The following is a 26,902-nucleotide window of genomic DNA, read 5'->3' as shown; positions in this document are numbered from 1 at the left end:
AACCCTAGGCTATTGGAAAGTTGAAGAAGAAAGGTAAGCATTCATTATGTTTTTGTGTTATGAAGGTTATATTCATGTTGTAGTATCTTATAATGGTTGGAAATCATGAAATATAGTATGATTGGAAGTGGGTTGTGTGATGGGTGTGCTAGCCGTGTAAATGGGTATTGTGATTGGGTTGTTGAGTAAACTTCTTGTAGCATGTTAATTGTTGTAGTGTGTGGGATGGCTAAGAATCATTAATACATGTCTATGTGTAGTGATAGATGATTATGGGTCACATTACATGACAACGAACAAATGGATATCGCTTATTGTTTTAGTCGTCGTCGCTATGAATTCTATGTTGGAAATGAAAGTTTATTGACTCAAATTGATGTCGTAAATGTTGCGGACTGATTTGGAGGTTGTTGTACATTTAATGTAAATTGTATATTGATGAGAATACCATTGTTAGAATGTGAATTGTGGATTCAAATCATGATTTAAAAATGAAGAAAAAAAAAAATTTGCTCTCGGTTGGGTCAATTTTTTTCGGCCAAGATGGAGAAAAATTTGGGTTGTTGGAAATGTTGTATGAATTGCTTAGAATGTCCTTAAATATCGTTGGTAGGGGTTTGGGTTAGTATGTGAATGTATAAGCGTCGATTTTGGCTTGAAGGTAAGTCGTCGAATTGAATTTATGTAAGTTGTTGAATAATGGAAAAGAAAGCTATTATTGTTGTTTTGTCTTTCGGATTGGTTGTTGATGTTGTTAGGTTGGTCGTTGTTGTTGTTGTTGATTGATATGGCCGAGTTAGATTCTCGGGGTAGCCTATTTACAGGGGAAATGCTGACCGAATTTCTGTAGAATTAAGGGCAAATTTGGAATCTAATGCCCAAAAAGTCTTTAGCTAATATTTGGCATTTTATGGCTTGTTTATAGATCGTGGGCAGCCCGAATCATAGATTAGATTAGCTTGAGTTTGGATCATTTTGGAGAGCGTTTGAGGTATGTAAAGTAACCTTCCTTTTTGGCATGTCTTAGTTAAATTAGGCTATGATTCAAGCCTCGAGGAAACTCTATTCTCGCAATCCGAGCTTGTATATGATTTGCACTTGTTTCCTTGGTATCCTTGTGCTAATATGCCATAACGTTGATCCTTATACCCTTGGAATTAATAATTTGCAAAGGCTACTTAAAAGCTGATTTTTTTTTTGAAGAACTTGTTCATTTGCGATTCAAAAACTACAAACGCTCATAACTCTCTCAGAAAAGCTCGGAATGCTTTGAAACTTTCGTAGGAGTTTGTATGATATATAATGAGTATGTTTTTCATAGGCGGGCTCAGTTCGGGTCTGTACTCGTCCGTGGGTCCCGCGACGCCCTTTTATGTGAATTCGATAACCTTTGAAACAAAAGTGATAATTATTATTCCGATTTCGAATATGACTATTTTACTTATCTTTTGGATTTATGATAACGATTTTATGCATATGATTACTCACTACTCCGCTCGTGCCTACTATGAAATCGTTCGCCGGTTCCGGGCCGGTTCGTTGTCGTGCGCATTATGATACATTCGGTGTTATCTTTGTGATTATGGTTCACCGAGCTCCGAGCTCGAGGGGGGTTCCACTTATGTTTGGCGTTATCTTTGTGTATGGCGATATCTTGTGTGTGATATGTGATGGAGATTCGGAGATTTGAAACCTTCCGGTGTTATGCTGTGTTATGGCGCCATCGACAGGCGGGCGACCATATTTCCTGTGCCCTATGCATGACTTATATGTTGAAGTAACATTTGATATTTTGGAAATGCATTTACTTTCTGCGTACCTATTTCGATTTGATCTCGATTGTACATTACATTTTACGCTTTGCATACTCGGTACATATTTCGTCGACCCCCTTTCTTCGGGGGGGGTGCGTTTCATGCCCGCGAGTACGGACGCACGGTTGGTGATCCACTGTTTAGGACACCCTTGCTACTTGGAGTGCTCCCCTCATTCCGGAGCTTATACTTTTGGTATATATATATATGCTCGTCTGTTGCTTTTGTATATATTGTTCATGGGTACGGCGGGGCCCTGTTCCGCCATATGATTCTGTTTGTCTGTTTAGAGGTCTGTGGACATGTTTTGTGGGTCGTGCCTACCTCTGCTCAGTTGTGTTTGTATACGTTGTGTTTGGGGGATCCCATTCGCCGCGGCGGCCGGTCCGCATATGTACATATGATGTTCTGTTGGTCCTGTGTGACCTCTGTTGGTATTTTCTGTACGCAGGGTTATTTTGGATAGTCAGTAAAACAAAGGAAACTCTGCCGAAATTTTTCTGGAAATTATCTAACTTTGAAACACCGCCTTGTCGGCTTTTGTGATATTCTTGGATGCGTTTGATATAATTCGAGGTAGCGTCTGATAGGTGTGTATGGGTGCCCAATTAGGGCACCAGTCACGGCCTACGGGGTTGGGTCGTGACACTTGAAGACACCCAAATGGGTATGTTGTGAATCCATAAGAATTGAGGGTGTTTTCCTTAGTTAAATGGGGCTTTTAGGCGGGGCGGGTATGGCTCTTAGATGGATCTAGGTTTGGGTTGGAATTTTAATTAATTAGGATCATTATAAATTAGCCAATAGAATCGCTCACGTAATAAATAAATTCATTAATATTAATTTCATAGGGCGCCAATAAAAATAAAGATATTTTAGAGCCAAAAGGGTGACGGCGGCGGGGGCATTTTTGGCCCGAAAGATGGATGGAGGGTATTATTGTACCAAAAACGATAATTCAAGGACATTTTAGGCCCTTTTCCGTACAATGTATTAACTAGTCTATTAAATACATTATTGAATAAATTAAGATGGACATCCGCATTAATGGATACATTGAGCTTATAACAGAATTCTAGAAGACCTTCTAATTCTAGAACTGCACATCTACTCTTCGCCAACAAAATCACAACTTCGAACAAATTCTACCCTTGTGTCCCAGAGAATCACAGAGATCCAAAGCACCACAAAACTTCTAACAATACTCCCTCGATAATAATAAAGTAAATGTAATCGTTATATGTAAGCACATTTAAATAATCATACTGCTCTATCCGTCTCAATTTATATGATATTTTCTTCTTTTTTATTAGTCCTAAAAAATAATATTTTTTTATTTTTAGTAACAATTTAACTTTAAACTTCTCATTTTACTCTTAATGAGATGATTTATAGTCACACAAATATTTATGACTCATTTTCTATCACAAATTTTAAAAATCCTTTTTTTCATTCTTAGACTCGATTCCGAGTCAAACACCTCACATAAATTGAGACTGAGAGAGTGCCATTGATCTAGCCAAAAATAAATATGTCGGTATTTCGATATAACATTTGAATTTGAATTTTCACTAAAAAAAAGTTGGATTTTCTCCGTTAACACCTCTTCGTTCCATATTTATACCCTTGCCGCCAAATTAACCGAAACTATTCATTCGAAAAAACAAGAAAAGTAAAGAGAATTCTAGAAGAAGTTCCATTTATAACTGCACCTACTCTTCACCATCACAATATCACAAGTCACAACTAGCACAGCACCACACAGATCAGAAGCACTACAAAACTTGTAACAATGTCCTCCACATCCAAATCTTTAATCCAAACACTAAAACGCTACTTCAAGAAACCTTGGGAAATAACAGGACCACAATCAAGTCCTGAATATGTACCCTCCATACCAAAAGCTACAGAGTACAGAATATTCTCACCTGCAACTCCACAAGCTGAAGCTATAGTCCCATCATCAAATCCTGAGACTGTATATGATATCAACTACTTTTCACGTGACCAAAGGCGTAATCGTCCTCCTATAAGGAGAACTGTACTTAAAAAAGCTGATGTTGAGAAGATGATGAAGGAGAAGACATTTGATATTAATGATTTTCCTAAGCCGTATTTGACTGCTAAGGTTGAGGAAGATGATAATGCTATTGGTGGTGGCTACCAGAAATAGAAGGTATAGCATATGGCTTGTTTTTCCTCTTTTATTTTCGTTTGGCTGAAGAGAAAGCATATGTTTTGTTAGTTTTAGTGCATTTATCTATTTTTCCTGTTAGGTCTTAGGTATTCTTGCTTTGACCAAAATATTAATCCTTCCGTCCCCATTTATGTGACACTCTCTACCTTTTAGTCAATCCAAAAGAATGACACCTTTTTATATTTTGTACTCTCTCCCTCCCAATTTAAGTGTTGCTTCATCTAAAAAAAAGTGTCTCTTTTTATATTTGGTAAGTTGACAATTCAAACATCCTGCATGGCAATTTTAAAACCACAAGATTCAAATGATATTTTAGTACATCACACACATCTTTAATTTAGGAACACAAGATTCAAAACTCTCATTTAATTTCTTAAACTTTGTGGTCAGTCAAACTAAGACACTTAAATTGGGAAGGAGGGAGTACTTGGGTTTTAGTTTTAGTGCATTTATCTTTTTCCTGTTAGGTGTGCTTGCCTAGGAAAAAAATATTTTTCATGGAAGTGTTTTTGGTAGGAGATCAGTGTTTGGTTGGATGTAAAAGTGGGTGATATATGTTAATAATCCTACAAATTATAGAATAAGGTACGAAGATAATGTTTTAGTGATATTTTTTATATTAAAGGTGGATAGCAGTGTATAGCTGTTGATTGAAGCAAGTGATGTGAAATAGGAATCGGTAGCTACAAAGGGAAATGACTTCTGCTATGGTAGAAGTTTAGTGGAGTAACTAAATATTGGAGAAGTTCCGTAAAAAAAACCAGTCTTGCCATGCTAAATGTTCAATGGAATGATTAGGTATGTGTATTCTTTTCATGAAGTTAGAACTTCTTGTTAGAGCGATTAGTCAATACTAGTGTTTTGACTGCTAATGCTAATGAGGGGTTGGTTCTGAATAAAGAGTGGAGACAGATTCATGATATTGGTTGGTTATTCTAAGAGGAGAAAAAAGCTAGGTTTTTTATTATATCCTTAATTGAAGGATGACGTGAGAGTTCGCCTCTTTAAGGAATCTGCTTTGGATTTAAATCTCTAAACTGCATATGATATTCAAAGAAAGAATTTGGTGAACTCTTGTAGAGGATTGCATATGAATTCATCATAAATTTTCTATACCAAGTCAATGAAGTTCTGAGCATACAATGACCGACAGCATAAAATGACCAACAAGAGATTCTTGGTTGCAGAGTTGGTGAATTTTCTACTGTATATGTTGGATCACTTCTGGAGGTTTGACATAATTCCATCTCCCCATGGAAGGGGGCAGTAGTGAAGTTTGAGGGGGGGGGGGGGGGGGGGGGGGGGGAAATTCAAATTAGAAAAAGACTATTAAAATATTTATGCATGGGAGGCAGATCAGCATTGATTAATAGTGTAATGGACGATGCCTGTATATCTAATGTTTGTTTTCCAAATACCAGCTGCAGTTGAGAGAAAGCTGGACAAAATTAGGAGGAACTTCTCATAAACTTTCACTTGGTAAAGTCGGAAAGGTTATTCAAGAAAAAGGTGGCTGATTATTGGCAAGAAACCTGATCACATTGCAAAAGCCTTACGTATGAATGGTCATGAAGATTAGTCAAGATCAAAAGGAGTATTAGAAGACTCTCTGATTATTGCAAATAGGCTGAACCCATCGGAAGCCCCCTAAGGTTGGCAACATTTTTCACCTAGGCATCTCTACTAAGACTTCTACCATTTAAACACATGAAGTAGAGTTCGACTGTGTCATTTAGTCACTTTTCGCTGACTTGGCAAGTTGCGTGATTTTCACACCAAACAGGCGCGTGGAAAACCCTATTGCCTAAAAACGGTTTTTTTTTTTTTTATTCTTTTTATGTCCTCCTCCTTCTTCTTCTTTATTCTTTTCTCTTTCTTCTCCACTTAATATTCTACCATTAAGAAACCTTTCCCCATTTTTATCTCCAATTGCGTAAGGAAGGCGGCCAAGAAGATTGGTTCATTGGATAATTTTGAATTTTTCACCGTTGGATAAGGGAAATTGAGAACGAATCAATTAAAAACACAGAAATTGATAAGAGGAAGAATGTGAGGTTAGATTGGAGAAGTGGTGCAGCCTGCAGGGAAGACCCATTTATAGAGAGTATCACGGAATCAGGTGTTGGGATTAATTATCATGTTCCTATCAACTCCTCTTAAGTACATTTGGTTTGATGGAGTCTATTTTCAACTAAAGCCCTTATTCAGAGAAGATGAGTGGACTGATTAGCACGAAGCTTCAACAGGTTTAATGGAGTTTTGAAATTTTAACTCAGCTTATTCAATTTAAAGTGTCGAAATAATATTTTAATCACGAATTTCAGCATAAAAACACTAAATATTCACTTTAATCAAGATTTAGATAGCAAATTTGAACTTCCAGATCTGAAAGTGATGGAGGCACAACAATGGTGAAAGTGGAGGAGGCAAATTGGTCGAAGTGGTGCTGGAGAGGGAAAAAAAAAAAGCAATTTTTTTTTTTTTAAGTTGTTGCTGAAAAGTATTTTTTCTTTTCTTTTTTCTCATAATTCATTTTTAACTATTATTAATGCCATGTGTATTAATTTAATTCGTCACTTTTACATGTCCTTGGCGAGTGTGTTATATATTTTTTACATATTTGACATTCTAAATGGAATAAAGTTTAGTTGAGGTGTCTAAGTGAAAAATCTTGACGACCACGAGGGGCCGCCAATGGGTTTGGCCTTGCAAATATATCATGTTTTCTATAAGTATATGAATTCTCCATCAGAGTGTACTTCAAAGAGGAATGGCAGGAAACCGGAATTACGGCTTCATCTTTGGTTTGACATATTCCTCTTAAAGAGGAGATCCTTGATTTATTTAACCTTGCTGTTAAGGTTGATGTCGCTCTCCCTCTGTGTGTGTGTGTATGTGTTTTATAATAAAAAGGACTGATGTTCCATTATCCCGTGAAAGAAGAAGGGGACTGAAGTCACTATATCACAATGCAAACAAAATCATGAACAAGAGCTAATGTTTAGAAGAAACTGGCAAAATATGAATGTTGACACTTTGATCTTTTTAGTTAGGAGCTAGAAGTAGCTAATTCTGCTTGCTTAACCTGACTCCTTGAGAATTGGTGAAAAAGGGGGTTCTTTCTTCCTGTCAGGTCATGCTATACACATTACAAGCTTCTGTGAGTTTTAAGTTATAACAATGACTAGCCGTGAAGATAATTTGGTGAAAAATGCACCTCTTAAGGTGGACTTGCTTCTGTTGTTGTCTAATCTATTTCAACCAACAGACTTAGGGATTGTGGATTTGTGGATTTCGTTGATTTAGGGAAGCTTGTTCCGGTCACTTATTCTGCAGTGTTTACATTGTGACATAGCATGCAATATTTTCCTCTCACTTTTTTCAACTAAGCGGGTATCACCCTTTTCATTGAAGGGAGGCATTTAGAGCTGGTATGGTGGAATAATTGACATATACAGACAGTATTAGAAGATTTAGGATGCAATTCCAGAACATATTTTTAGTTTGTTTGGAAGTAGAATGTCTTGATGCTCTGACAACACAACTGTTTGCAGTAAATTGTCTAAAATAGACATGATGGAAACTATTTGCTGTGCAAATGAGTATCTTATAACTTGGGCATACTACTAGAATTTCTCAACTATCGAGAACCACCATAGGGAGGTTGTGCCTTTTCTGATCCCTTCCGTATGTAGTTATCACCAGATTCATCTAACACAAGTTTTTGACTAGTAGGTAATGCATAAGATGCAAGTAGATCAAATGCTTTGAAGGTTAAAATGGGAAATTGGAGTAGTTATGTTGTGCCGAAACTAAATCATGATGAAACAACCATTTTACTTAAGGGGAAAAAAAAGGGAGAAATGAGCAAGCATTTAACTACATTTGAGTATATATTGGAACCGCAGTGCACTCCAATTTTCATGAGTGTCTACCATCAAACAGAGTTAGAAGCTTGGATGGCCACTCAACTTTGGGTAATTGACAACCATAGTCACTTAACTTTGTTTTGTCTTCTAAAATTTGCTCAATTTTGCCTAGTTAGCTTCAATGATCATTTGTATCTGGAAATATAATTTTTGCTACTTATTTAATGACGTGACAGCTATAATTTTGTAGAAAAACAATATTGAAAAAATTAAAATTAATATTTAAATTTATTTAGGATCTAATTCATCATAATTACTGCATGTCATATTAAGAATATTATTCATCATTAATACATAAAAATAAAATATATTGTTGATGAATTGGATCCTTTTTTTTTTTTTTTTTTAAATATTTTTTTCTAGAAATTTATAGCTGCAACGTTAGTAAAGAAGTGTCGGAAGACGAAACTTATATTCTAGCTAAAATGACCATAGACGGTAACTAGGCAAAGTTGAGTGACTTTTGAAAGACGACAAAGTTGAGTGACTATGGTGGCTAATTACCCAAAGTTGAGTAATCGTCTAAGCTTCTAACTCCAAAGTTGAGTGACTTTTGGAAGGCAAAACAAAGTTAAGTGACTATGACGGCCAATTACCTAAAGTTGAGTGACCATTCAAGCTTCTAACTCCTATAAAACAATAGTCGGTCTACTTCTGAAAGGTATTGAGAAGATTGCAGTTGATTTAGGTGAGAATTATATATGGTCTTTGGGATGGGTAACTTATTTGTTGTTGGGCCGATAAGTTACTAATACTAAATTTATTTTCAAGGGAGGGGCTTGGACCAACAGTGAAGTTGTCTCCCCGTGACCTATTGGTCACGGTCTGAGCCGTACATTCAATCATTGACCCTTGCATACGGTAGACTGTCTGGATCACACCCCCTTAGAGTGGGCTCCTTCCCCGATCCCTGAGTGAACGCGAGATGCTTTGTGCATCACGTAGGGCTGCCCTTTAGATTTGTTTCGAGCTAGTCTACAAAAAAAGCTAAAGGATCAAGAGCAAAAAGTGCGAAGCATGTGCTACTACCATGCCTTTTTGGACAACCATTTGCCTTTTTTGCAAAAAACAAGTAGAGTAAGATGTTCGCTAAAGCAACAATTTACCATTGAAATGATGAAGAGATGGATCTTTTTGAATATACATATAAGTCAACGTGTGCTCAGAGATGTTTAGTTTGGCTTTGATTATGGGCTAAGGTGTGCTTTCCAAGTAGGAAGCTAGGCTTCCATAACCGGAATTCGGAAGTGATTAGAGGAGGACATTTAATGCTATTAGCCAGTCAATAACCATCAGAATGCAAGTATGAGCGAAAAGTGTAATATGCACTGTGCCTTGATTCCGTTTTGGAGGAGAATCCCTTCTCTTTGGTCCTAAATTTTCTTTTGTTTACCTGTAATTTTTTTGTCTAATTCATATCTGCTTGCCGCTTCTTTAGCTAAGCAATTCCTTCTTCTCAGCTTCGGGGAGATTTATTTCATATGATTCTTAACTAATGGAATTCCCTTTCTACCAGGCTCTCTGGTCGTGGCAAACTCGTGCTGCTGCTGCAATAACGTGCTTGATGATGTTTTGCAATATTATGTGATCATGCCTCGTGAAATAAATTGGTTTGCAATGAGACTAATTTCATGAAGTGGATATTCGTGTGTGTTCGATCTCGTGTCGTAAATTGGTCAGACTCAGATGTTGCTTTCTGTTGTCTTGACGTATTGTGTTGATATGGTTCTAGCACTAAATGATGTGCCATTTGGAATTTTCAATAAAGTTGGCAATAAATTCAAATGAGGTCATGCTATGCTCTTTAGGTTGTCTGTCTTGCAATACAGCAAGTTCCTTCGTCTTACTTCAATGAGCACTGGTATTGCAAGATGTAGAAAAATTTCTGGCTTGGCCAATATGTTTTCTGTATCACTTATTGATGGTGCCATACATGAAATTCGTGTTCTTTGATGATGATTCCTGTAAGGTAATTAGTTTACTAAGTAGGCGTTGGATATGAATATAGTGATATTTGAAAAGAAAATAGTATTTGAAGTTAAGTTGAAGAAGAGTATTTGAAAATTAAAGTAGCGTTTAGACATGCATTTCAATTGAGAAAATGTTAAGTCTTGTGAGGGAATTTTCTTTCGAGCTGCAAACCTTTTTTTTTTTTTTTTTTTTTTTTTTTTTTTTTTTTTGAGGTTTGGAGTGAAAAGTCGGCACAATGTATAATCAAATAGTAAGGTTTTTAGCGAATTTTTTTGGAAAAGCAATAAAAAAAGAAGTCGTAAGTTTGTGATCCATCATTCTGACACTTCCAAGTTCCCAAAAAAAAAAAAAAAGTATTACTGGTTGAGTTGTGTTTGTCCCATAATCCAAGTTCCAACTACAAAATCCATCAAATCCTAAGAAATTATAAGTTTGTAATCCATCCAACCAACTTTTGTAGTCATTGTTGATATTACGCTACTCGAACGCACATATATACTACATCATAGGTAACTTTTATACTGTTAGGGTAATCTAACATGTTTTACCACGTTGCTTGATTGATCTCACAAGTCACTATCTAATTTATTATGGAGTCTTACCTATATTTATACTAGATGTTGATGTCCTGTGCAAGCACGGGCCCGACATTTTACATGCTTCGCAATCATTTGGTGGTGAACGATAGCAATGAAGAACTCATAATCAAATACGCACGATAAGAAATGAAAGAATGGAAGTTTCCTAAATTTCCTATAGCCTCTCGAGAATAGGTACGGACGTCTATGTACCAATCTGCAAGACTACTAGAAATTGCTCTTGTACTTGTGAGACTGGTGAACCTAAAGCTTTGATACTAACTTGTCACGATCCAAATTCACGGGTCATGATGGCATCTACACTATCCCACCAAGTGGGCGAACCATTCCCTAAATAGCTATTCATTTAAAAAGTAAAGTAAAGAATTGACAACATTACCCAACAGTCTCAACGTAGTTATATAAGTGTGGAATGTAACTTAGTCAAATACAACTTAAGACCTCGCTAACTCGTACGATAGCTTCTAATAGAATTTTACAAGTCTTTGAAGATACAAAAGAAGAAACTGTCTCGAAATATAAAGGACAAAATAACATAAATAGAGGAAATCCACGGCTACGGGCCAACTATAGCTCACCCTAGAATCCGGAATGCGATAGCCTCGGGATCAACTACGAGGCCGCGAACTGGAACCTGGATTAAACTGTACACTCAACAAAAAGTGCAGCAAGAGTAGTATTAGTACAACACTAGTACCTATAGGCATCATAGGCCGACAACAATTAGATAACGCATATAAGGATATAGAAATCAACAAGTACAGTCACGAAATCATACTTCAAGTAAAAGTTCAGAAAGAAAATGTGAATCACTAAATAAGAATTAGATGAATAAATGTAATACAATGCAATGCCTTGGCCAACTCTTCACTCCCATACATGCATGCTAAGGGCTATGCCTCAAAGCCATGACCCATGGGGGAATGGCGACGTCCATGTACCACTCTCGCTCTCCGGCAAAGACCTCAGAGGCTATCAATCACTCTCTCACCATCATATCAGTCATCTATGAAATTAGAAGGCATGTCATGCATGAAAATCAATTTCAACAACATCGCGAATCATAGAAGCAATAAATGCACGTCATGAATACAATCACAACTCAAGTCGATAATATTATCCTTCCCTTCTCCATGAGATAAGTAAGATATCAAGTAAGAAGGTAGATTCAATCAATAATCACAATTATTAGCAAACATGGCGACAAGCCCACATAACAACATGCATACCAAATCAGTGGATTCATCACCACAACCATGCCCGAGGCCATCATGCTTTCCCCGTCAATAACTACGAACTACATACAAATCTCTAATCGGGGTCTAAAAAGATAAGTCATAACCTACCTCGAAGGCCGAATAGGTGCCACGAACCTCAAGCCGGAGCCTTTCCCTTCTGAAGTGTTTCTGAAAGCTCAAAGTCTATCAAATATAGAATTTATATTAAAATATGAATCCATAGATACCTGTATTGTTATATTATAGTTTCGGACCTAAAAATGAACACAAAAAGGTAACCCTGAGCCCACAAGGGTAAAACTGATTTATTTCAAATTTGGTTTACCCATAGCTTAATTAGTCTAAATCCAGAAAATCCATTCAAAAAGCCATCATCTTGATCCTCAAATTCATGATTTACTATTTTCTAACTTTTGTGTTAAAAACCCTAATTTCTACAACCCAAACACGAATAAAAATGATAACCAACAAAAATAATAATGGGGAATCACCAAAATAAAGGTTAGATACTTACCCCCAGTTGACAAGAGAACAACACGCGAAAATCACCTCAAACAAAGCTCTAGAACTCAAGATATGATGAAAATTTCAAATGGACGAAGTCTGAAATTTTATACATAGAGGTCTTTGCATTTGCGACCAACTTTACGCATTAGTGATCAGATTTCTTCGCATTTTAGACCAGAATGCCGCATTTGGGACCAGATATCCCTTTTGCAACCAAAAGTTCGCATTTGCAAACTCACTAGAAACTAGCAACAGCTGTCCGCACTAAAATGATCATGACTCCCTCATACGACATCGGAATTTGACGATTCAAGTTGCTACGACTCACAAATTTCGATATGCGTCTATCCCAACAATCAAAACTCAATTCCAACATTTCCAACCAATGACTCGAAACACAAACGGTCTTCTCGGGACCCGCGTCATTCATCCCTGCAAGTCATAAATCCCGAAATGCAACTACGGGAAGTGTAATTTGGAGAAAACGGATAAACTGCAAACGACCAAATGGGTCGTTACACTAATTAACAATATGGTATGCAAATAAAATAAATTTTGAGATCATACATGCACATTTACCATCAAAATTATAAAAATTAAATTGATAAATCATATGTGTCACGCCCCAATTTACTAAGTCGTGAAGGCATCAAGTCCCATTAAGTCGGTAAGCCATCCACAACCCAATTAGAAAAGTTCAACAAGGAAATTAATGCAGAAAGAAATCATACAAGTCATTTTAGAGTCTTAATAAGTCTGATAATAATAAAAACATGAAGACAGTGTTACAACCCCCAAAATCTGGTAGACTAGTACAAGAACTGGCTAAAGAATTACAAGTCTGAGTTGCAACCCGAAATACTGTCTAGGAAGTAAAAGATAGAAAGTAAAGGATAAAGGGAAAATCCGGTGCTATGGATCCTCATGTAGCTCACCCTGAACTCTGCAGATGGCCTCCTTAATAACCAGTGTAATCACGAGATCCATTGGCACTGGGCACATAATTTGCACATAAAAAGGGTGCGACAAGTGTAGCGTGAGTACGGGAAAACAATGTGTACTCAGCAAAGATTATAGACCGACCATAACAAAAATAGAGACGAGGATTGGGCTACGACTACTACTTCCACACTTAACTGCTACTATTCCACAATAATAATCGCAATAAGCACAATAATCTCAGGTTACAGGCCTAGGTAAAAGCTTCTAAATCCTCAAGTCTGTCAAGTATCCAATGGAGCATTAAGGGCAACTCCGACAACAATCCAAGTAAGTCATACAAACAAGGAACCAAAGAAATAACATGATATGCAAATGCTACGTAATGCAAGGCCTTTTCCATCACCCGGTACACACACGTTCAAATGCTATGAATCGTGACTCGTGGGGCACTCGCGAGGTCCATATACCAATCCAGAATCAATTTTCTTCGGGTTCCTAGCCTCTTTAGGATTTCCAAAACATCAAACTCAACCCGTAGGATCACATTACCTGTCACTTAACCAATCTGGCTCATATCATCAGTATCACTCCGTCTGAAACCATTTTCCCTCGGATCTTGCACATGTATCCTCTAATGCCTATGAGATACTATATAAAGCATGAATATGACATGTGGTGACACATAATTTTTGACCTCCCGTAAGTCACTTTAATCACTCGGGGTCTCTGGGTAATAATTGAATAAGCTGAATATCTCTCATGGCTTTAAATGATTTTTACAAAAAAATGCCTAGGTCAATATTTCTTCCTTTTAAATCGGTAAAAAGATTTTTCATGCATCATATTTTATTTAGAGAATAATAAATAATTTTCAAGATATTTGGTTGAATTATTCTTGTTTAATCATTTAAAATTATTTTGTTTAACATTTCTCTTTTTTATTTTCACCTCTGAAATTTGGATAATTTAAATAGTTTAAGTAATTAATTATTTACCTTTTCTTTACTACTCCTGATTTTTACAAAAAATAAGTATAATCGCCCTTTAATTATTTAATTATACTAGTTAATTAATTAAATAATAATTATTGCAAAACTCAGCCCTTTTCATATAGACTTTCCTTTTTTCTTGATTTTTGCCTTAGTCTCAATTAATTTAATTGTTCTTTCATTTAAAGGAATTAGCTCATATTTTTTAGATTAGCATGTCGGTATTTTATTTAAAATAATATGTTGTCTTAATTTTCTAAAAAAAGAATCTAGGCTAAGAGGCCACAATTAAAATGAATGTGTTGGACCAATTGAATTTTAGGCCCATCAACGAGTTAACCAGCATTTAAAAATCATTTCTCTTTTTTTATTTATTATTATTTATTACAAAATACATAGCAACCTATTTTTCCCCATGGCTTAAATTTTCTTTAATAGTATTTTTAATTATAAAAGGTTAATGACTAAATATATTCAGCATATAAACCAAGTATACACAACATATATGTGAGATATATGTGTATACACTAAAAAAGGGCCATCTTATTTTCTCAAATCAACTGGACCGAGTCCAAACCCAATAGGGGCTGACCCGACCCAAGTCAAATAATAAGGGGGTAACTACCCCTTTCACTTTTCATTTTCAGAAAAAGAAAGGGCCAAACACCCTCTCCCTTTCTCTCTTTCCTCTTCCAGCTTAACCCTAACGCCGCCTATGCTCTCTCTTCTCTCTCATCGCCAAAAATGGCAAACGTTCAGAGGTCTCAGACCTCAAAATCTTTTTGTGCATCCAAATGCATGCAAAATTAATGATCTAACGATTTCTCACTCAAAATCGCTCCAAACGCGGTATAAGTCGCTTTTAGCTTCGATCTTTCTTTTAATTTTTTATTCTATTACACGATTTCTGCATTTGTTTTTTATTTTCGCTACTGTATTGTTGTATTTTGTTTGATTCTCATTGGTTGAGTACAAACGGGCCAGATCGAGTAGAACAATACTCAGATCTAGCCATGCGTTTTTTATTCTGGTCGATTTCAACCGTAGATCTTCATTTGCAAGGGTGATTTGAAAGAAATTGGTTCGTCCCAGATCGGTATTATTAGGTTTTTTCACAGCCTTGGGGTTCTATTTTATAGAACCCCAACCTTCATCACAAAACAGGTTTTCAGAATTAGAAAAAATCAAAGAAAGCAAGAATTTTAAGTTAAAAACTTGAAATTTAAGCAAAGTATAATTTTTTAGACTCAAAAGAAAACCTCTTCGTCTGGTTTTAGTCCCTTAGTCAAAAATTTATTTACTTTTTCTCCTTTGTTGTGGTTGAGTTTGGGTTGGAAGCACAAGGAGCTTGCGAATCGATTCTTGACAAGGGCTGCATCGAAAAAAGGTAATACCCAGCCCCTCTTTTATGTTCTTTGTCATTTTATAAGTTAGTTGTTAGTCTGTATTGTTAAAATGCTCTTGGTTGATGGCCTTGTAGTATAATTGTTGATTTAGGCACTGTTTAGCAAGCTTTAGAGTAAATTCTTTACAAATATGATGCTTTACTTATGTGTACATGATTATCTGGTTTAAGGTGGGTGCCCTATCTCAATGCTATAACTTTGCAAAGGTGTTTGAGGTTGTTGGAATCTGGAAATGGCTTGTGTGATCTTGAATTTTTGATAAGGGTCACAATACACTATTAATATGTATTTATTGAAACAAGAGGGTCTAGTTTAATAAGAAAATACCTAGGTTGTTGTAAGGTTGCTTAGGATATTAATTTGGTTTGTATGACTGTTTGATGGACACTGCTTAGTGTTAAAAGTCATTATGACATGTTTGTGGGATCAGCATTGTAATATTTGCATCATGATATGATAATACCTGTCTCCAAAAGGAATTCATGACTTAAGTATTTTTAGTTATGTTTGAGGACCTCTTGATTTGCCTTATTGAACATATCTGAGACTGTCACCAGTTTGATTTGTGATATTTCTTTACAAAGTAAGGCTGCTCTGCTCCTATCTTATCATGCTTGAGTTGAAAATTCTTTTAAGACTGTGCCTAAAAGAGTGTGTGTGTGAAAATGTGTTGGGTCATCTATGGTTGGTGCTACCTTGCTGTACCAGTGACTTAGGTTGATCTTCTGTGTGATTTGTTCTTACTTCCTGTTAGCTGGTTAACTCTATGAATGTGCAATAATTGTATTGACCTTGGTAAATAAGATGAAAAGGGATTAGAGACATAGATAGATCAAGCATTCTTATTCTTCACTAAATAAGGAACCACTTTTTTTTTTCCTGAGAATCAGCTTGGCTTACTGTTTCATTTGTAAAATCAAGCTAAATTAAAACAAGGTTAACAGCCTAGTATGTGTGTTTCTTCTCCCTTTATGGGAGGTTGATGTGTTTGGAGCTTTATTGGATTGTGCCTTCTTGATCAGGTCTGACTAATGAAAGTGACTAGTTGTTGTTGACAATATAAGTGCAGGGTTAGAGGAGTTGTTGAGTGGACTTAGTCTCAGTAATTAATCACTACTAAAAAACAAAAGTTTGAATAGGCAAATCAGGGATAGAATCATAATGAGAATAAGTTTAGGAGGGTGTTGAAACAAGACTGTGTGGAGGGATGGAAAGGTCTAGATTAACAATGAACCATTGGTTTGATAAAAAAGTCATTACCCTGTTATTTCAACCTGTTAAAACATGACTAAGGAAAAAGAACGTGAGACTGTTTAGACTAGATTGAACCATGTGTAGGTTAAGGAGGATTCTGTCTAGAGATTAGGTTAGCAAAGGGAGGGAGGGGGTTTAAGTCAATCTTTTGCTAATTAACTAGCCTTTTAAAAATTGGATTAGAAACCTAAAGTGTCTGCCATGTGATCTGTTCATGAAGAGTCACTTTGTTTCTTTGCACTTGTATGACAGTTTCAGAAATGTGCTTCATTTGCCAGTTAATGCATATCTTCCCTTTTCCTTTTGTTTTTCTACTTCTGTGAATCTTGTTATGTTTAAAAGCTTAAGGATCTGGCCCTTTAGAAAAATGGAGGAGTTTACTTAAAAAATATAAATGTTTGTTTCATGGCCATTTGGTAAATGGTAGTTTGAGTTCCCTTTGTGCTCCATTTAGAGACTCTGAATGCTGTCTTCTTAAAAAGAAAGTGACTACCCCATATCCAAGGTCAAATTTCCCATTTGGCTTGTGCTAATTAAAACATGAAATGCCTTGCATGAGTCTGTTGGAACCTAACCAGCTTAAGATAAAAATGGGAATTGCCTACTGTCCACTACTTGAGTAAATTTATGTCTAGGCTTGATCTTTAATGCCCTGTCAAGATGTTTTGTTTGCCTTTATCTCCTTGACTGTCTCTTATACACTTCCTATGGCCTGCCTAGATGAGGCTTGTGATATGACATAACATTGTTAAATTCCTACGTTGGTCTAGGGTAATTCTATGAAGTGACTTAAGAAATTTGTTGGTGACATTTGACTTATGTTGTGACCCTGCATGGAACTTGTTAGCTTCTAGTGTTGAAATGATCATGACTCTAGCCTAAATGATCCTATCCATTTATACATCCTTGTAATGAACTTATTAAGACAATTGGCTATAAGAAAAGATTCTTGGTAGCAAATAGCCTTTATAATTGGAAGGGGTTGAAGGTAAACTCAAACCCCATGACCAGGAAGAGTCTTTTCAAAAAGAGGTGCTTTGAGAGGGGATCTAAAGAAGGGGTGATCATGACACTGTTGGATCCACCACATCTTCCCTTTGTATAAAAGGCACCATGGCATTTTCTTGAGCCTATGGTGGTGCAGGTTGACTGAATACATCCTTCCAAAATCATGTAGACTTACTGCCAGGACCTAAAGGAATAAGCTGAATCAGACATGCATTGATAAGTGCTTAGTAAAGACTTACTGACGAACCAGTGAGCATGATGTACATAATCTAACTGAATACCAAGGGAAGAACTTTAAAAGAGTAAATAGGAAATTTGAATAATCAGGGGTTAAAATTGAAACAGAGTTATTAAGATTGTTGAAGATCATACAGTTTTCTTTTTAAAAGGAACACCACCCAAAGAGACATAAATGATTCCATGCATACCCCTTTATATTATAAGTGTAGCTTGCATATTCTTGCTTGGTGTCTTCATCTTGTTTGGTCCAACTGGGACCTGGAATTCACCCACCTATCTCCATGATTCATGTATCTTAAGCTTGACTTAAAGTTAGTCCCTCTTCTATGATGATATCTGTCTGCTCAGTCTATACTTGGCCTTGTAAACTGTGACTTAGGATACATCTCCTTATTTGCCAGGGTCTGTTGGGTTCTCTATACATGTGTAGTTTGTAACTAAATTTCATATTGATATTTGCTATGACTGTATATTTTATATATAGGAACTGATAAGTTTACTTGGCATAAACCACTCTTAGCCTAAATACAATACATAATGTGATGAACATGCTCCGGTTTCCTTGGTGATTAAATGGCAGTAATGAATGTAGAAATGAAGTAGTGTCTTTTTTCTTAAGAGTTATATTTGTACTCCATCCTGGGATGAAGGCTAAAGTTGTTTAGTGATATTGGATCCTAGTTATGCACTTGTGATTGATTGTGGGTTGGCCAAACCTTCCCCCAGTGCCAGCCATGCCTAGGGTTCGATGAAACCCCTTGGATCTTGTGCGACACTGGGAACAAGAAGGGTGGAAACCACCCTAATACCACTCCAATACACTCAGCCCACACATCACTAAAATGCATCATGGAAAAAATATCATGCTAGGACAGCTTGGCTATTCCTATCTCAATGTTATCATTATATGTGTATATTTTCAGCATATATTATGTGAATTTTCATAGGATTCAGTCTAACCTATTTCCTTTTCTTTTCCCCCCCCCTCTCTTACTCTTCGCATGGCCACTTGGGTCGGGATACAGCCTCCCTATTGGGCCTAAGGCCCAATAGGACAATTCTTTCAAATTCTGCCAAGTACGAGAAATAAGGGAAGCTAATATATGTCTATGAAGGCCCAACCATGGGTGAAAATGGTTAAGGGGCTTGGTACACCCCAAGTTTTGTTTTATTCTTGTGATATGATATGTTTATCCTCATTTGTATTTGTAAAACTCACAACTCACAACATTATTGGAAACCAAATGGTTGGAACTAGACGTTTTAGGCAAACGGTACTTAAGCCGTTTAGTTGGACTTTAGGCCCCTTTTGCGAATTTCCAAAAACCTATTTTATTTTCTCACTTTCAAAAAGAATTTCTAAAACAGAAAACAAAACATATGTTTTCCTAAAGAAACAAATCGGATTTGGAAACTCTGGCAGAGATTAGCACTTAAACGGTTTTTGTTATCAAAATTAGTCGTCAAAATCTTCACTTAGCGTTAAAAGGGACACGACTCTTTTCATAAATAAATCCAGCTTGCAAAAAATATATAGCAATGAAAGGTTCTCGGTATCATGGTAAACTCAAAAAACAAATCAAAGTGTATACTGTGCCTTGCTCTTGAGAAACTGGCATGATTTTGACTAGGGTTGTTCACAGTTTTGGTTAAAACCAAAACCAAACCGAAAATTTAACCAAACCGAATAAAAAAACCGACATTTGGTTTGGTTTGGTTTGGTTTGGTTTTAAATTTGAAAAACCGATAATATTTGGTTTGGTTATGGTTATAGTAAACAATAACCGAATAAATAACCGAACCAAACCGATAATTATATACATAAAATTTATAATTATTTATATGTATAATATTAACTTTTCATAAATAATTAAAGATATTTTATACCTTTTAATTATTAATTTAATTTTGGTCTACTTATTTTTAAGGCCCATGTCTTAAAAGAATATGTCCAAGTCCAACAATCCAAGCCCAATATAAGTCGTAAGCATAAGGGAAAAAAGTTAAAATCCTACTATCTCTTTTCATTTTACATTGCCGCATGTCTTTCCTCAATGCTTCGCCACTTGGGCCGTGAGGAAAAAAAGAGCTTCATAAGAAATTTGAAGAATGTAGAGAGAGAATATTTGAATTGTCACGGCTAGTCATAAATTGAAAAACCGAACCAAACCGAACCAAACCGACAATAACCAAACCGGTGGTTATTATTTTACTTGGTTTGGTTATGGTTTTAGACATTTAAAAACCGACTAAATTGGTTTGGTTATGGTTTTAACCAATAACCGACCCAAACCGAACCATGAACACCCCTAATTTTGACAAGTCTCAAACCAACAAAATTGAATTTTTGGGCCACGGCCCACTAAACTGTTATTAGACCAGATTTCAATTTTAAAGTTAGTCTTGAGTCCTTTTTTTGAAAACCAAAAGAAATAAGTTTTGGGCTAGAATCCGTCAACATTGCATCAAAAAATTCATTATCCTTCCTTTTTTTTTTTTTTTTAATAAGATTTTAAGTCCAAAATATATAATAGGTAATTATCCTTCACCAATTCAACTTGTTTTCGCGGACCAATATATTAAAATAACCTATTTCAAATATACTAAGACGTCCTTCATATAATAAAAGTATATGTTTAACCTGAACCTATGTGGAGCAAAGCATGAACTAAAAGCATATATATTTCATTTTCCCTCTTTGAAAAAGATCATTTATCCTCATATATAAGAGGAAATATATTTTATATACGATAGATTCAGCCTAAAAAATAGCCCATATATAAGGGAACTATACTCAAATTTTTCAAGAAAAGAATTTGATATGCAAATAAAAAGACAGATTTTACGGGAATTAACACTAAATAAACAGTTCATGCAAATGCCCACACATTGGAACTCGAAGGTCAACCGTATAGTACGGATCCTTAATACTAGGGTGCCTAACACCTTCCCTAGGGGATCATCAGAACCCTTACCTAGAACTTTGGCTTAAGAAGATTTTTCACGGCGAATGAATAAACCCTTCAAAACTGATTTTCCTAATTTCCTAAAAATTAGGTGGCGACTCTTTTAAAAAAAAAGTCCGAAAGAGCACCAACGATTTCGAAGAAGCTTTTTCCGAGCGCTAACCCCGCCCGCGAAAAATGTGGACCGTCACAACATGCACTACCATTAGCAATCAAGCTAAGCAATAAAGACTCAATCTTTAGCTCTTTTTTCCCAACTTTTAAACGAGTGTTTAGGAGTGATGAGAACACATAATCACAATAAGACAGGTAATAGCATAGAAGCAATAAATAATGGACCTCATATCCCAATCACAGATACAAATCAATCTATGTTATCAGCTAATGCCCAAAGCATGACATTCACCAGACTATACAACAGAAATTACATAAATACGCGATACAAGTGCTCATCACCTCACAAGTATCGGGACCCCCTTTTGATACCCCATAATCCTCTCTTATTAATTCAATTAGACCAACCACGGCGCTTTAGTGAAGGTCAGAAAGTCTCAACTTGTCTAAATTGAAGTCGAACGATCACAACACAATCTTGCCCTTATGTAAAGCCTCCGAACGATCTCAAACTGTCCAAATATGATATTTAGATAAGAATACGAGTTTATCGGTATCCATAAATCCATACAAAAGATTCGGGTCTAGAAAGCTAACCCAAAACTCCGCTCCAAACCCCGAAGGTCAAAATCATAATTTCATTGCAAAATCGAGTTCAATATGGTCAAATTATTACTCTAGGGATTTATAAGAATTTAATGATACCCATAGTTCTATATTTTAGTTCCGGACCTAAAAAGCCACTCAAAATAGAATTTTGTGCCTCGAAGGGTAAAATGGGAAATTTGTCCAAACTTAGTCTACCCATAATCCATGGAATCTGGAGTCTAAAAATAAAAAAAGAACCAAATCTAACATCAAATTGATACTCAATTGAAGAAATTCCCAATTCCAACACAGGGTTCATAAACCCAAATCTCGTCATCCTAAATCATGATTTTTATGATAAATTTTCTTAATAATCAAAGGTATAATGGTAAAAGTAGGATTACGAACTTACCCTTGAGAAGAATCTTGACAAACCCCTCCAAAAACTCTCCAAAACGAGGTCTCAAGCTCAAAATATGTGAATGAAATGTTCAAGTTCGAGATGGGGTTTTAAGTTTCTGCCCTTGATCATCCCTTTAATCGCGATCGCGGTGCCCACTCATACGATCGCAGGACACCGAAAAATCTCTCTCTCGCTATCGCAGCCCAAGACATCGCGACTGCGATGACCAAACTAGCTGCAGCTCGCGATCGAGCCACGTGGCATCGCGATCGCGAAGGACACCAGAAACAGTTGAAACCAAGAAAAATAACACGCTACGAACTCACTCACATACTCGAAATTCTCAAAAGAGGTCATCTTGATCCGGTGTTGACCGTGGTCAACTCCAAATCCCATAAAATTAGATTTTCAACAAATTCCTCGGGAACCGAACCAACCACTCAGCCAAGTCATAATCGATATTCCGGACCTAATAGAAGACGAAACTTTCAAAAAGACTCATTTGTCCCCAATGTTGACTTTGATCAACCAATTAATTAATTAAGGATTCCTAAAAACCTCATTTTCTTACCCAAATCTCATTCGAATGCCTCGGGAATCGCGTCACCCATCCCCTCAAGTTAAATAAACCCTAAAAAGATAGAAGAAAGGTTAATAGGGGTAAAACAGGAAAACAACCAAAATGACCTAATAGGTCGTTACAATATGGGGTGAAATCAACAAATAAATCACAAAGTTGAGTGAGAGAAGATTAAGCCTGTTTTAATGTAGTTCCCATCTCTCCAAACAGTGGCAAAACTGAACTACTTATGCCCGAAAAGTTGTGTCTTTTAACATTTTAAGATAACTATTCATAATTGTGGTACAATGGATCTCCTTGAGAAATGTACTCCAATTTTGGATTCCCTTTTGTACTTTCCGGAGATGTTATAGAAATCAGTGGGCATTTCTCTCTTTTATATGAAAATTTTGTGAAAGTTACATCTTTAATTCACCCTTTGCTTATTGCCAAGTATTGACCACAAGGATTCTTGGCATGTTTAAACACTACTAAAAAAAATAGTGAATTACGATCTTAAATTTCGACCTCGTGATGTCGAAAAAGTCAAATTTTCGACCTTAAACCCAGGTCGATAAGAGCTTGGTCGAAAAAAAAAATCGACCTCATGAGGTCAAACATAGTATTTTTTTTATTTAAATATTATTTAATGTTTTCGACCTCATGAGGTTGAAAACATGAATGAGTATATAAAAATAATTTTTTTATTTTAATTATTTCGACCTGTTAAGGTCAAAATTTTAAATATTATTTAATGTTTTCGACCACATGAGGTCAAAAATTTAAATATTATTTAATATTTTCGACCACGTGAGGTCGAAAACTCGATGAATAATTAAAAAACTTTTATTTTTAGAATGTAGATCTAATGAGGTCCAAATTTAGCAATATTGTTGCCAGATTTTGACCTCATTAGGTCGAAATCCAAAATGCTGGGCAGAATTTGGACCTCATGAGGTCAAAATCTGGAAACAATATTGCTAAATTTCGAGCTCGTTTAGGTCAAAATTCTAATTTCTACGTATAATTTTGACCCCATGATGTTTAAAATTAGTAATATCTGGAAAAAAAAATTCAGAATTTGGCTGCTTTTACAGTAGCCCACCTGCCAAATAAAACACAATACCAAAACCTGAACAACTAGCTCAAATAGCTACCATAATCCAACCAAAACAAACATAAACTATACGAGCAATTGGTTCTACATTCTACCACCAATTCAACCACTTCAACAATGCAACATAAACTATGCAACAACCACTTCAACCATGCATAAACTACATTCTACAACCAATTGGTTCAAAGTAGTTGCAACAATACATCAAATTCAACTTCAAAGTACTTCTTGTTCGAATTAAAACTACATTCAGACACTTAAACATCATAAACTTAAACAATATATACATATCCAACAAAAGTTAGAATTCAAAAGTATACAAATCAAAAAGGTCAACGTTGTGTGTTAGAGACGTGATCCGTATTTTCCCCACTAGACTGATCAACAAGAGCATGATCTACATTAGTACGTGACCTACGTTGTCTACCTTGGGAAGGTCAGGGGGTTGTTACCTAAGAGAATCCCTGAGACATGGGGGAATAAAAAAAACTCCCGAATTAAGTAAGTTGTCTATTTGGGCCTTCATACCCAACATCCTGGCCTACGAGGCATTAAGTGTGCTTGTTAGTTGAGTAACATGCTGCTTCATTGCTAGGTACTCCTTAGGATCCACAACCCCCTCATCACTAGAACCTATGCCTTATAGGCCGACAGGAAGTAAAGAAAGGCTCGATTAGCCGTGCCATAAGCTGTCCCAAACCTTGTCGGCCGACCAATACTCTCCATCCACTGCTGCTCTATTATATCTGGGGTTACCAGCTGGCTGAGTGGCACGAAACTCCTCAAAGTGTTGTTGAAATTCGTTCTGAATTTGAAGGATACAATGTTAGTAGCTAAATTTAGAAAAAGAAAGTAGTTATTATTGTTAATTACTGACTTACCAAGGTTTGCTCAGCCTGTGGCTCAACCCATTGGTCTGTACCATCGGCGTTCTTCATCTTCCTCATGTGAGTGATCTTGAACGCCTCGTCTTGAGGTACTACTTGCCCCCTCTAGAGTTTCTGTAAACAAATTATTTGAGTTATTATTCATATAAAGTAAATAAATTTAGTATCTTTAAAATATGATAAAATGAAACATACCAACTTCTTCCTCACGCCAATCTGGATCGTAGGCCCACCAGTGTGTAGCGATCCACCCTTCTTCGAGGCTTTGGCATTCTTCCCTTTCTCACTTTGTTGCAAAAATCGTGGATCAGTCGTCCAGTAATGAAACAGGATCACCCAGTTATCCTCATGAACAAATTTTAGATGGTGAATAAAAGAACTTATTTACAACCTTTGAAGGAAATTTCTATTTACAAATGCAATCTTAAACCAAGTTAATTGGAATTTCAGTTTCAATACAACAACAAGAAGAAGAATCTTTAAACCAAATTAATTGCAATTTCAATTTCAATACAACAACAACATTCAATTTCAATTTACAATTGTAAAATATTAACAAATAACTACAAATGCAATGTTTAAACACAAATGCAATTTTTGAACCAAATTAATTGGAATTTCAATTTCAATGCTACAACAACAACATTCAATTTCAATTCAAAACCCTAAAATAAAGTTAAACCCTAAAAACTAATATTGAACAATAAATAAAGTTAAGAAATCTACTAATTTTTCGAACAGTTAAGCAATGTAATGCAACTAATAATTATAAAATGAGATTCTAAAATGAAAAACTCACCCTTTTGAACTAAACAGGCGGCGGCGGAGGCAGGCAGCAGGGGCGTGGGCCTTAAGTTAAGTGGTGGCGGCGCGGCCTGTGGTGGTGCGGGTGGGTGGGGACAGCGGTGGTGGGGTGTGTGTGTGTGTGTCTATATATATATATATATATATATATATATACACACACACGAGAGAGAGAGAGAGAGGGGGGGGGGGGGGTTGAGAAAAAAATGGGTTGAAAACCCGTCTTTGTTAAAAAATATCTTAAAATTTTTTAACTCATGAGCTCGAAAATTTTATGTCATGTTTGACCCTTTTTTACTAAAATTTTCGACCTCATGAGGTCGAAATTTTTAATTTTTTTAAAAATTATATTATGGATAAAATAATTTTTTTCATTTATTATTTGCACTAGAAAAAATTTCGACCTTATGAGGTCGTATTTTCCAATTAATTAAAGGACCTCATGAGGTCGAAATCCTAAAAATATTGTTAGTATAAGCTCAACAAAAGTTCATCCTAAGTTGGAGAATATGTAAACTATGGAAACTATAAAACAATAAAATGATTTAAGCAAAGGTAGCAATTCCCATTGCTTTAACTAATGAGTGATACCACATCGCTGGTGCATTAGGAAGAACGCAAGTGAGCTGCAAATAAAGACCTGGGCCGAGCATTGAGTAAAGCATACCTTTCTCGGCCTTTTGGCTAAGATCAAGTGTAGTATCTGTTCTTATCAGTTTAATATCTGATATGTGGGTCATCGATCCACACGATATTAACTCAATTTTTTGAGGGGAGAGTTCATTATGGTAGCTTGCTATCGGGGCTCTCAAGCGTCGTCTTGGTGTTACACTACAGCCTTGGCCTGGCGCACCCCACAATTCAAATCCAAAGTTTTCTGATAACTATGTGTGTTTGTTCAATTGTGTTTTTGGTTTCGAGGTTAGGAAATGTTGGGCCTAGAATTGTTTGTGCATCGCGACTATAGATTATCAATAGTCTTAGCAGATTGATAGTTTTCCCACTAGTGATTTATTGAGGTGTGTACTAATCATCATTTGCGTCATGAACCTGTCAATATGTTTGTTGAATAAAATCCTACATGTTTTTTTCTTCTTTTCGGTGGGTTCCCTAATAGAAGTCATTATTCATGTATCCAGACTGATGAAAAGAAACGGAAAAGATAGGTAAAAGTGACCTCATATAGAATTTTCAGTGTTCTAAATATACTCCATTTTTTGGGAAATTGAAGCTCGTTGTTTATGTAACAATTAAGAGACCATGCAAGTTTAGATGTTCGTTCACTATTTGTCTAGAGGTCCGAGTAAACAGTGTGCGGATGAAAGTTGGAAGGAAAATCCTAGCAGTTGTGGTGTGCTAGCTATAACCTC

General features: G+C 36.1%; 1 protein-coding gene and 1 non-coding gene across 2 annotated transcripts; both read left to right on the top strand.

Annotated features, from left to right (window-relative positions):
* The first annotated feature begins 3,471 nt into the window (after positions 1 to 3,471).
* LOC132037158 (uncharacterized) lies at positions 3,472 to 9,896 on the top strand. The gene is made up of 2 exons (XM_059427631.1): positions 3,472 to 3,990; positions 9,457 to 9,896. Exon 1 carries the CDS (start codon positions 3,607 to 3,609, stop codon positions 3,985 to 3,987), a length of 381 nt encoding a protein of 126 aa, XP_059283614.1. The 5' UTR covers positions 3,472 to 3,606; the 3' UTR covers positions 3,988 to 3,990; positions 9,457 to 9,896.
* A 16,299-nt stretch (positions 9,897 to 26,195) lies between these two features.
* LOC132048425 (U2 spliceosomal RNA) lies at positions 26,196 to 26,390 on the top strand. Its single transcript, XR_009412971.1, has one exon. It is a non-coding gene; the product is annotated as a U2 spliceosomal RNA (small nuclear RNA).
* The last annotated feature ends 512 nt before the right edge of the window (positions 26,391 to 26,902 follow it).

This window comes from Lycium ferocissimum, chromosome 2 (genome assembly GCF_029784015.1).
Source record: "Lycium ferocissimum isolate CSIRO_LF1 chromosome 2, AGI_CSIRO_Lferr_CH_V1, whole genome shotgun sequence".
NCBI classification, from domain to species: domain Eukaryota; kingdom Viridiplantae; phylum Streptophyta; class Magnoliopsida; order Solanales; family Solanaceae; genus Lycium; species Lycium ferocissimum.
This window is presented reverse-complemented; position numbering and strand designations above follow the sequence as displayed.

Bases quoted from the DNA above. Each gene is read 5' to 3' on its own strand.
- LOC132037158 (XM_059427631.1), top strand. From the start codon at position 3,607: ATGTCCTCCACATCCAAATCTTTAATCCAAACACTAAAACGCTACTTC.